This window comes from Rhododendron vialii, chromosome 3a, assembly GCF_030253575.1.
Source record: "Rhododendron vialii isolate Sample 1 chromosome 3a, ASM3025357v1".
Classification (NCBI taxonomy): domain Eukaryota; kingdom Viridiplantae; phylum Streptophyta; class Magnoliopsida; order Ericales; family Ericaceae; genus Rhododendron; species Rhododendron vialii.
In genome coordinates, this window is record NC_080559.1 from 34,493,221 (window position 1) to 34,503,770 (window position 10,550).

Below are 10,550 nucleotides of genomic sequence, written 5' to 3' on the forward strand. Positions count from 1 at the left end.
TAAAGACATGCAATGTCAAGTGTGTGATCTTTTCTGGATTAAAAATAAGTGTATAATCTCTATAACCCACAAATATTAACTACTCAATTTTATAAGGAATCCAATCCAGCTAAAGACAAAGACACCATCCAAAGAGTATACCTTAGTCACTGTGTGATTTGTAATTTTTTGTTAATTCTAACGGAAGTTGACCCAATGTCTAACCTTACATTGCCACCATATGATATACTACATGAATGGGATGTTCTCTATCTTTTTCTTTATGATGAGGAGAAGGAAAAGGAGATATGGAATGGGAGATTGTATAGACAGGTTATCCACTTTATATCCTTAAATCGTTATTCCGAATTTGTTAAAGGAAAAGAGAATGGAAGACAAAAGTTTGATAGGAAAGAGTTGTTTCTGGGGCGAACTCGACGATCTCAGATTCTTGAAGTTAATAATCGGATAAACCTCCAGTGACCCTAATAAAGGGACCGAGAGACCCTGCCAAGCATCAATGTATAAATTGCGTACGACACTTTGCTCTTTAATTAGTTTTTGAAAAGGAATTGCAATAAATACGGTTAGATGGAAAATAAAAATCTCCATCACTATAATAATCCAGCGTTGCTCTTCATTTTGTAAAAATGTAGTACTCCCTCTGTCCATTTTTTAAAGTTCAGTATTTCATTTTGGGCTGCATCTTAATAAATGTCCATTTTATAAAGTTAGTGAATAAAAGTTGGTACATTTTTCATTTTGCCCCTAAAAGTAGATTCCATTTTGAAAAGTTAGTGATTAAAAGTGTAATGATGATATCTCTATAAAGGGTAAATAAGGAAAGTAGAGAAAAAAGTTGATGTGAAAGGTGAAATGATGATATTTTCTTAAAAAGTTGGAGTTACGAAGTGAGACATTTAAAAAGGGATGGATGGAGTAATACTCTTGGAACTCTATTATTTCAATTTAATACTCCGTAGGGGGTGTTTGGATGGCCTAGTTTTGCATTTTCTAATTCCCATTTTTGGATTTTGGGTGTTTGGTAGGAAGAGGGAAAATAGATTTTGGGTAAAATCCATTTTCCAATTTCTTGTTTCTAAAACAAAACAGATAATCTGCAAAAAGGAGCTTTTTCAATTCCAATTTTTCCATTTTCGAATTTAGCCATGCCAAAAAGACAAGGCTACCCTTTCTCTTTTCAGATAATTCCCATTTTGCCATGGTTTTGAACGTTATCTCTGTGTACTGAATTATTTTGTGTTGTAATGTTTAGATTATAAATTTTCATCGCTTCTTGTACTGTTTGCTTTTCCCATTACTTTGGTTTAAACTTCAATGTTAATTTAATTTTTGGTCAAAAACATTTTTGATGGAAAAGTAACAACAAACAATAATTGAAATAATAAAAATATAATTAAAAAAAAAACGGGGGACACCAGTTATGTACATAGCAGAATTTCGGAATTAAATTTAAGTAAATTGAGCCCAAACATTATTTATATACATTATATACCATTATTAATAACCGGGGGCAACATAATAAAAAATTAATCCATAATTCATTTTCATTCAATATCTTCCAAACACTACTCCTACTGCAAAATGCATTCTGCATATATCGTCCAAACACTCTACCAAATACAAAATACATTTTGGTCATAATCCCAAAAGCCAAAAAGTGAAAAATGAAAAGCCAAAAAGTTGGCTCCCAAACACCTCCATAATTTGCGCTTAAAAAAATGTAAAACAAAATGTTACTAGTACTATCTATTGAGGCATTTGTTGAATGATGAGTCATTGCCGTCGAGGGACGGCAGGAAAGTAGGAAACAAGTAGAAAATTTTTGGGTGTCAAGCGAGTATCACGTGACGGTACTCGTCGACGATTTCAGTTGTCTCAACGTGTTTTAGACGGTTTATATTTATTTTCTCTCTCCTCTTACCCGCCACTCCCTCTGAAATTCAAATCGTTCAAGTCTTCAAGACAAGTTTATATGGCTGGGAGCGCTGACAGAACAACATGTATGCGGTATCCGCTCGGCGTCCAAAAACTTCTCGGGAACAAGATACTGTATCAGTAGTAGTGTGACAGTGTAATATTCGGAAGTAGTACAAAAAAAAGTTACACTAGTACTCCAATATGGTAAGTATAACAGTGGGGTCCACGAGGTTCGATCAGAGCGGTGGGGCCCACCCCGTTCTGGGACCACGAAGCAGGAGCGTGGACGTGTATAATTGCAGGCCGGCAAGGTCCGAAATTGTTGTGTGGCTTTGGTTGGCGCGTGCTTGCATGCGGTCCCCATTCTGTGGTCCATGAAACCTCGGCTTCACGCGTGTCCATCGTACGGGATATCAAGTCCTTGTCCGACAAACAAATACTGTACAACTGCTCCAACGCCCTTTTCGCCATACACCAGAATAGAATGAATGCAGGGGAAGAATCTCGGGACCGCACGTGACGGTATTTCAAGACGATTAAATAAATATTCTCGTCCGAGGGTGGTCGATCGGAGTTACCGAGTATTATTTAGAGAACGCAAAAAAAAATTTTATTTTTTAAGAAGGCAATTTCAAGCTCAAATATTATGAACTTATTGAAATCTAAAAATAAGCAATATGAATCTTGTTTGAAAGAACTCATCAAGGTCTTTTATACGATGCAAAAAAAATTGAAAATATATTTTTTATTTATATTATTTTTGAGTTTGAAAATATGAAATAAACTGTTTATTTTTTAAAATTTTTTTTGGAACGAGGCCTTAGTGCCACCCAAGGACAATAGGGCAGCGCCAAGTGGTGTCCTAGTTCCTTCTCCATCACTTATTTATATGAGCTCCATACATTTATTGTTTGTGTGCTGGAGGGAGAAATTAAAGCACTACGTGGCAATGCATATGGAATTCAATAATTTTTCGATCGGACAACACAAAGCGATAAGTGATTCCTTTACTATACTCCCCTCTAAAATCAATTGTGGTTTACTTCTATTTCAATTAGAATTTTTATTTATTAAACAAACAAAACAGTTTTTTCGTCGTATAAACGAAACCAAACTCGAAAAAATAACCGTAGTCTCGTTTAACTCATGATGTTTAGAAAATTCAAGCTACACAAGATTAGTTCGTGATCGAATTAGTTAAAAGCTCGCTCGAGATCGTCTTTAATTATTGCGTCTATTAATCGACAATATATATACATCCCCGTGGCACCCATCTAACCCGTTCAAACACTCTTTCTTACTCGCTCCCCCTGATCACCGCGTCAAACCTTCAAAGAGAAAAGTCTTCTTTCTTCTCACACTTTTTCTTCACCCTCTCCCCCAACTTCTCCTTCCCCATGGATGCATATAGATTATCCAAGGAGTAATAATTGTATCGGCTTGCTTATGTTTCTCCTGTAATTTTGTCTTTATCTCCGTGAGAAACAGAGCAGACAATGGCTTTCCACGGCCATCACCTCACTCAAGAAATGGCGCTCCAACACTTCTCAGACCAACACGCAGCGCTCTTACGCAACCAGTCCTCGCCGGACGCCGGGAAACAGCCGTTGACGGCTCCGACGTGGCTGAACAGCGCGATTCTCCGGCAACAGAGCCACCCCCAGCTGTACGGCGACGGCGGCAGCAGGTTCCTCCACCAGTGGCAGTCGAATATCGGAGGCGGTGACGCAAGCAATCGGAGGAGCGAGAGCGATGGAGGTGGCGAAGAGAGAGATTACGGGAGCGCCAGGTGCAAAGCGGACGTGCTAGCGCATCCTCTGTACGAGCAGTTGCTGTCTGCGCACGTGCAGTGCCTCCGGATCGCGACGCCGGTCGATCAGCTGCCGAGGATCGACGCGCAGCTGGCGCAATCGGAGCACGTGGTGGAAAAGTATGGGGGTATTGGACGTGGTAATAATCAGGCTCTTGATGATAAGGAGCTTGACCAATTCATGGTAATTACTCTATTCATTCTGTTCATAATTCATACGTGTTTATGTCGGCTTGTCCTTATGTGTTCATGTGTTGAGCAGTGCTTTTACTGAGATAAGGTGTGATTGAGCAAAGCATCCAGCACAACTTTTAAACATAACTGCATTTGGAGCCGTTCAAACTTCGATGCACATGGGTCCACATGCATCGGGCATTTGTGTTCGGAGTTGTGTTTTAAAGTTGTGTAAGTAGACTTTTTGAGGTGCGATTAGTGAATTTTAAAACACAAATCATGATGCTTTGCTTTGCCAAATTCTGGAATGAATGGCTCTTGGCATAATTCAAATTCTGTTTGTCCTGTAAGGCTTTGTTTGGATAGAGGTGGATGAAGGGGTTTAAACCAAACAAAACCAAATCACAGTGAGCTTTAAGGTTGACATATGCGGACTTGGATGAAGGGATTTGAATGCTATATTGTAAAAAAAATGTAAGGTTGAGTCGAGGACTGGAGTGAGTTTAGAGGGGTTTTATTCAGCATTTGGTTCTAAGTCAATTAAGAGCATGGGCTGGAGATGCTCTTGTGGAGTTAAGATGTGATTAGGTAAATTCAAACCAAATCATGATGTTTTGGTTTACCAAATTTTATAACTTAATCGCTTTTTTCATAGTTCGCATTCTGTTAGTCCTACAGGCTACAAGGCACTTCGTCCTTTACGCGGTTTGAGACTGGTTGTGTGAAAGACAAGACTCTAAGCATGACACATGCAGACTCGGATGAAAGTATTTGAATGCTCTATTTTAACAAGAATGTAAGAAGAGGTTTGGTCATAGGTGGCTTGTGAACTTGAGTGGAACATGTTTTAGCTGTGGAATAAATGGTGAAATGGCACAAATTTGGTTACGTTTTGTGCAAGAATCTATGTTGTCCTTCTTTATATTTTGTACTTATGGAAGATATAATGCTGTGTAGTCTTTTGATTTGAATTGGAGTGTCCAATCAATGCAACATAGAAGGAATCGTTTTATCTTGGTCCACTGATAATTGATGTGGGAATCTCATTGTTGATGTGGGACTAATCAACCTGTTTGATGGCCCAATGTTTGTTGTGTTTGGAAGTTGTTCTGGTTCCAAAAGTTAATCAACTTTAATTTCTTGTTCTTTTTCTTCTCCTTTTTAATCAACTTGAATTTCTTCAAATGGGACTCTTATCCACTTGGAAGGTTTCCATTCCTTCGGACCAGATTAATGAGCATCAGAGCAGGACATTAATTTCTTCATTTGGGAAGACATCCTAAGTTAAATGGTTTGAGCGAATAATTAGTGAAAGATAAGGTTTATGTTGGAATGTTTATATTAGTTGAAATTTAATGCCCTTGCTAAGAGTTGAATGCCCTAATTGAAAGATCTAACTTGCATTTCTCTCATAATGATAGCCAAATCTGTTTGATGGCCTGAGACTTAAGACATCTATTCGGGAGAACAGCTCCTGCAAACCATATTGGATTAACAAGAAAAAGTCCTTTTGAAGTTTTCAGGATATTCTGTTGTGGCAATAACAAAACTATAGCCGTGAACCAGCCAGGTTCTATAAGTTTTCAAAGAAGCAAATTGGTAGATTTCCTTTGAAAAGCTTTGGAGTCCTGTGCTAGCATACTTTGTGCAAAAACATATCTTATTAACATGAATGATCCAAATATGTTTATGATGCAATCGATTTGTTATTTTTCATCTTAATCCTTCTTCCTAATGATGTAGGCACATTATGTTATATTGCTGTCTTCCTTTAAAGAACAATTGCAGCAACATGTCCGGGTTCATGCCATGGAAGCAGTCATGGCTTGTTGGGAACTTGAGCAATCTCTACAAAGCTTAACAGGTGATCACTCGTGTCTTCTGATTTAGCTGTGGTTTTTCTGGTGCGGCTGATTTACTTGTATTAAGTTTCATATTGTATGTAACTAGCCGGTACAATCACAGTAACATATAACAGAGTTTCTAACACTGTCATTTTGTTTGCCACTTAACTAGAGTTTTGTTTCCTCAAGCCATTCTTCTGTCCCTCGAGGTCAGTACTGTGATGATAAAACAACTTAATTCTACGATATGTAACTTCACTTGATGTATAAAGGGCCAGAAGATCATGCATTGTGGGCTCTCAAAAAAGGGTCTGTGCATGCATCCTTACAGGCATACGCTGAGAGGCTACTTTCTCTTTATGGACCCATGACACTCTAAGTCACAATGGATCAACCATGCAATTGCTCTATCACTGTTGTTCAAGTGTCTTTGTTTGTGTGTTGTTCTCACAGTCAATTGTTGTAGTTGGTTTTCAAGGTCACGTGGATTGTCACGCATGACAATATCTACTTTATTGTCAGAAAGCTATATATATATATATATATATATATATATATATATATATATATATTGCAAAAAAGACCGGGAAAGGCTTCATCCGAGTAGTTTTTGTTTGTTTTTTATCGAACGGTTCAAATAAAAACTGCTCAAATCAAGCCATTTCCGATCATTTTTTTTGCTGATTTTTTGCGGGTACCCTTAAAATCATGTTCTGAACACATCGAGCGGCTCGGATCATCGAAATCCGACCGGAAAAGAAGAGAAATGAGGAGGTTCACATATAAGGTCCTCATTTTAAGGTCTTTACCTGAAGATTTCTATATATATATATATAAAGTATAAATCTCCCCATGTTTCTCGCCGTGCATGTGTGATTGTGGAGGTAGCTTTTACCAACATATACTGCATTCAATCTAGTGGGAGTATGTTTTTATGTGCAAATGGTTATTCCATGCCCTTAACTGCATTCCCATCATCCCATATGGGTTCTTATTGGTTTTAGCTACTGCAAGAATCATCTACGTAGCCATTGTATCATTTGTGTCGGGAAAAGACCTTGTGCTCTCTTTGAAAACACTTATAGTTGCCACATAAACAGGTGTAGCACCTGTCGAAGGCACAGGTTCAACAATGTCAGATGATGACAATGATGAAAATGAAAACAGTGAAACCAACTTGTTTGATGGAAATCTGGATGGGCCAGACAGCATGGGATTCGGCCCTCTCATGACAGAAACTGAGAGGTCCTTGATGGAACGGGTGAGGCACGAGCTAAAGCACGAGCTAAAACAGGTAATGCTGCTCTATCAGTACTTGTTTCTTTAGCCTTTAGGCATTCACTGTAGCTAATCAGCTTTATGCTTCTTAGGGTTACAAGGAGAAGATTGTGGACATCAGAGAGGAAATTCTGCGCAAAAGAAGAGCAGGGAAGCTGCCCGGTGACACGACGTCCTCCTTGAAAGCTTGGTGGCAATCCCATTCCAAGTGGCCTTATCCAACGGTAAGTGTTACATGAAAGATCCTCCTTTGCTATCAGTTTAATCCAAAATTCCCAAGAGTTATCTTCGTTTAGATGAGTAGAAGGCTGTTGGAGGTAGATTGCTAGTTCTAAAGTGGATGGTTGATTATAGCAGATAGTAAAGATTTGTGTTGGTAAAGATCATGCATACGCATGTTCATTTTTGGAAAAGTAACTGTCATAGTATGTCATGTCTATCAAACTAACACTCTCAAATCCTCTCTTGGAATTTAGTCCTAAAATGCGGAATCGGATTAGAGTTTATTCCTACTTGAATAAGTTAAGTTAGGCCACTCTCATGTTCTTATTTCGCTGGCATAATACTGTTTCAGGAGGAAGATAAAGCAAGATTGGTGCAGGAAACTGGTTTGGAGTTGAAGCAGATTAATAATTGGTTCATCAACCAGAGGAAAAGGAACTGGCACAGTAACCCTTCAACTTTTACAGCTCCCAAGGGCAAACGCAAGAAGTAGGTTTGTCGTAGCTGATATCTATCGTTGAAGTCAGATTGAGTCGAAAATCTATTATCTCAAACTTTGATTTGGAAGGAAGAAATTTGCGTGAGGCCGAAAGTGAGCGTTTCACACTTCAAACTCAAAAACCTGTTGCCATTTCTTATTTGGCTAGGGTAATGCTATACAGAGAATTTGTGTACAAATTTCTCATACGAAATTATGGAGCCTTTCATGAACCGGTTCATTTGAAGACAACACCCTCCACTCTGTAATTTTGAAAACCGCCGCTGCCGCATCATTCTAGCTTTCCCTTTTGGTTTTGGCTAAAATTGTTGGGGAAGTTCATGTAAGAAAGTAGGAAGTCCAGCAAGTCTGATTAGATTCAATATCCGAGCATATCAATCTGCATTCTGCAGCAAAAGCCATTTATGCTGGTTGTTTTTTGTTTTGTACCATCAGCTGGTGGATTTGTTTACTTTCGAATCTGTATTCTGATTGTTTGGCAATTTTCCCTCAAATCCATATGTGTTAGTTGTGTAACTTGTGGTGTTTATAGAAAACTTTCCCATTCTCCACGAACCCTTTTTGAGGCATCGGCAGAGAGCAGTGACCGTGAAGTGATCTACACCACTCCTTGTTTGGATCGTGCTTGCTATAGATATCCCACTGGATTTTCTTACGAGATCAAAATGTGCCATCCGTGATGCATAGGGGTCAAAGATTTGGAGATAGGAATGAATTCAAGTTATATTATTGAGCTTATTTTTAAAGAATCTTGGTTGTGTTTGAAGCACAAGTTGAGCTTGGGAAGAGATTCCTGTAAAACCAAAAAAGAGGGTAATGAAGCGGGAGAAGTTAAATTATTTACTTAAGAGCATCCTTATCGGCCTCAGCTGATTTTGGAATTGTAGCGAAGTTACAAAAAACTTCAAAGCAGCGCCGGAGGAAGCAAGGCTGATTTTTCTGAGGTTTTGAGGGAATTACTCGGTACTTTGATATGGGCTTTCACAAGCCTAATGAGGATGCTCTAACATCCTATTATTTGGATTTCTTGAACTTGATCGATGAATTTGTTTGTTAAAAAAACATTGGGGTAGCTTCTAGAGACCATAGAATTCTAGGGGTGGGCATGCCTGACACGAAAAATAAAATAAATCTATATAATTGAGTTAAATGTAAACATTTTTATGAGTAACTTTTTTCATTAGACATTAATTTGATGAACTGTTAATAAATAACAATAAAAATTAAGTTAAAAGTAGGACTTTTTGGCATGATACGACTCAACACGAACGACATGAAAGATTAGATGAGTTGAGAAAATACGGTGGGAATTCATAAATAAGATTTTAGAGACATAACACGAAAATGACACGAAATACCGGTTTGCCCACCCCTACGGCATTGACCAAGTTGGCTTCTTGGAATTTAGCATCTTGGTTAGGCATGTCTGAAAGGGGAGAAGTTAGGGCAAGTCTAACATCTGACAATTCAACGGGTCATACTTTGTGGGCAACTCAGCATACTATCAGTGGAGGTTGATGCGTACAGGGCAGAGCCCAAAAAAAAATAAAAAAAATCTAATTCTTGGGTTCCCTCCGAAGCTTCCCACAAGATAGCTGAAGTCGGTGTACGAGTTCAATTTGGTGAAGTCAATGATGAAAGCATTGGGGGTGCAATACACTCAACCTACTCGCAAACGAGCAATGCTAGGGAGTACTTATCCAACTTTATATCTATTCTTACATCTCTTTCATACGTGAAGTTAGAATCACGACACTCTACTTATGAGAATGAATGTAAAATAGCATGTGTTACTACTTCCTAGCATTTTTTATTCTAACTCTAACGCTATGAAATTTTCACTAAAATTTGGGGGTGTTAGCTAGGGCCCTTGCCGGTCCCTTTTTCAGCTATAGTTATAATTTGGAATGGTAGCCTAATGGCTCATGACTCATTCACACAGGATTTGGGTGGTCAGGGGTTACGGATTTGAGTACTCCCTCTCGAACTTGGTCTTCCTGTGAATTCCGATTATGATCCACTAGCCCTTGAAGTCGCTATGGTCATGCTCAAAAAAGAGTTGCTAACCATATATATGACATGGTATCCAAAACTTAGCATAGCATAATAACTCTTCTGCATATAAATTGATATATAATCCAAATAAAAGAATGAAACAATTAATATTCATGACATGAATACGATGAGCACCACACCAATTGTACGTAGAGCAAATTAAACCAAAATATCACAACACCACCGAAGACCGCCGTTCTTGATCACCGGAATAAGGGCCTGCGACGAATCTAGACGAATACCCATTACCCAAATACTCATCATCGTCCTCTTCTCCCTCATCGAAATTCAGAGCATAGCTATAGGGATCATATTGCCGAGTAGTCCTTTTCTCCTTCTTGTGAAACAACTTACCCAGTTTTCTGATGAAGTTCTTCCACTTGGGCCCGGCAACCACTTCCGAAAACTCCTTCGCGTCTTTCAGCTTGCTTTCCAGCCATGTGGTTTCCTTGTGCTGCTGATGATGATGATCTCCTCTTTGGTTATTCAACAGACGCCAGCTGTCTTCTCCACCGCCGCTGCAATAGAAGCGGAAGAGCCGGAAACAGCCGCATCCGGTGGCCGAGGAGGTCTCCGGGTAGTCGTCGTCCATGTCGAAGCCTTCTTGCTGGTGTTCAATTATGGGTGGTGTGGTGGTTGTTATTGGGAAGGCTTGTTTTTCTTGAGGTTTGGCCATGCGAACGGGTTTTGTGTTTCTTGAGAGAGGGAGAAAGAGATGGTGTGGCAAATTGGTAACATGGGTTCTTTT

At 39.0% G+C, this 10,550-nt stretch overlaps 2 protein-coding genes across 2 annotated transcripts; one reads left to right on the forward strand and one right to left on the reverse strand.

The window, feature by feature from the left end:
* Window positions 1-2,848: 2,848 nt before the first annotated feature.
* LOC131320295 (homeobox protein knotted-1-like LET12) lies at window positions 2,849-8,263 on the forward strand. The gene is made up of 5 exons (XM_058350957.1): window positions 2,849-3,914; window positions 5,648-5,768; window positions 6,849-7,042; window positions 7,119-7,250; window positions 7,601-8,263. The coding sequence occupies exons 1-5, from the start codon at window positions 3,417-3,419 to the stop codon at window positions 7,739-7,741; spliced, it is 1,086 nt and encodes a 361-aa protein (XP_058206940.1). The 5' UTR covers window positions 2,849-3,416; the 3' UTR covers window positions 7,742-8,263.
* Window positions 8,264-9,846: 1,583 nt separating this feature from the next.
* LOC131320297 (uncharacterized) lies at window positions 9,847-10,550 on the reverse strand. The gene has a single exon (XM_058350960.1). The coding sequence runs from the start codon at window positions 10,476-10,478 to the stop codon at window positions 9,975-9,977; it is 504 nt and encodes a 167-aa protein (XP_058206943.1). The 5' UTR covers window positions 10,479-10,550; the 3' UTR covers window positions 9,847-9,974.

Excerpts from the sequence above, each read along its gene's own strand:
- LOC131320297 (XM_058350960.1), bottom strand. The coding sequence starts at position 10,478 with ATGGCCAAACCTCAAGAAAAACAAGCCTTCCCAATAACAACCACCACA.
- LOC131320295 (XM_058350957.1), top strand. The coding sequence starts at position 3,417 with ATGGCTTTCCACGGCCATCACCTCACTCAAGAAATGGCGCTCCAACAC. Across the intron at positions 3,915-5,647 it reads AGGAGCTTGACCAATTCATG|GCACATTATGTTATATTGCT; the intron begins GTAATTACTCTA and ends CTAATGATGTAG. Across the intron at positions 5,769-6,848 it reads ATCTCTACAAAGCTTAACAG|GTGTAGCACCTGTCGAAGGC; the intron begins GTGATCACTCGT and ends CCACATAAACAG.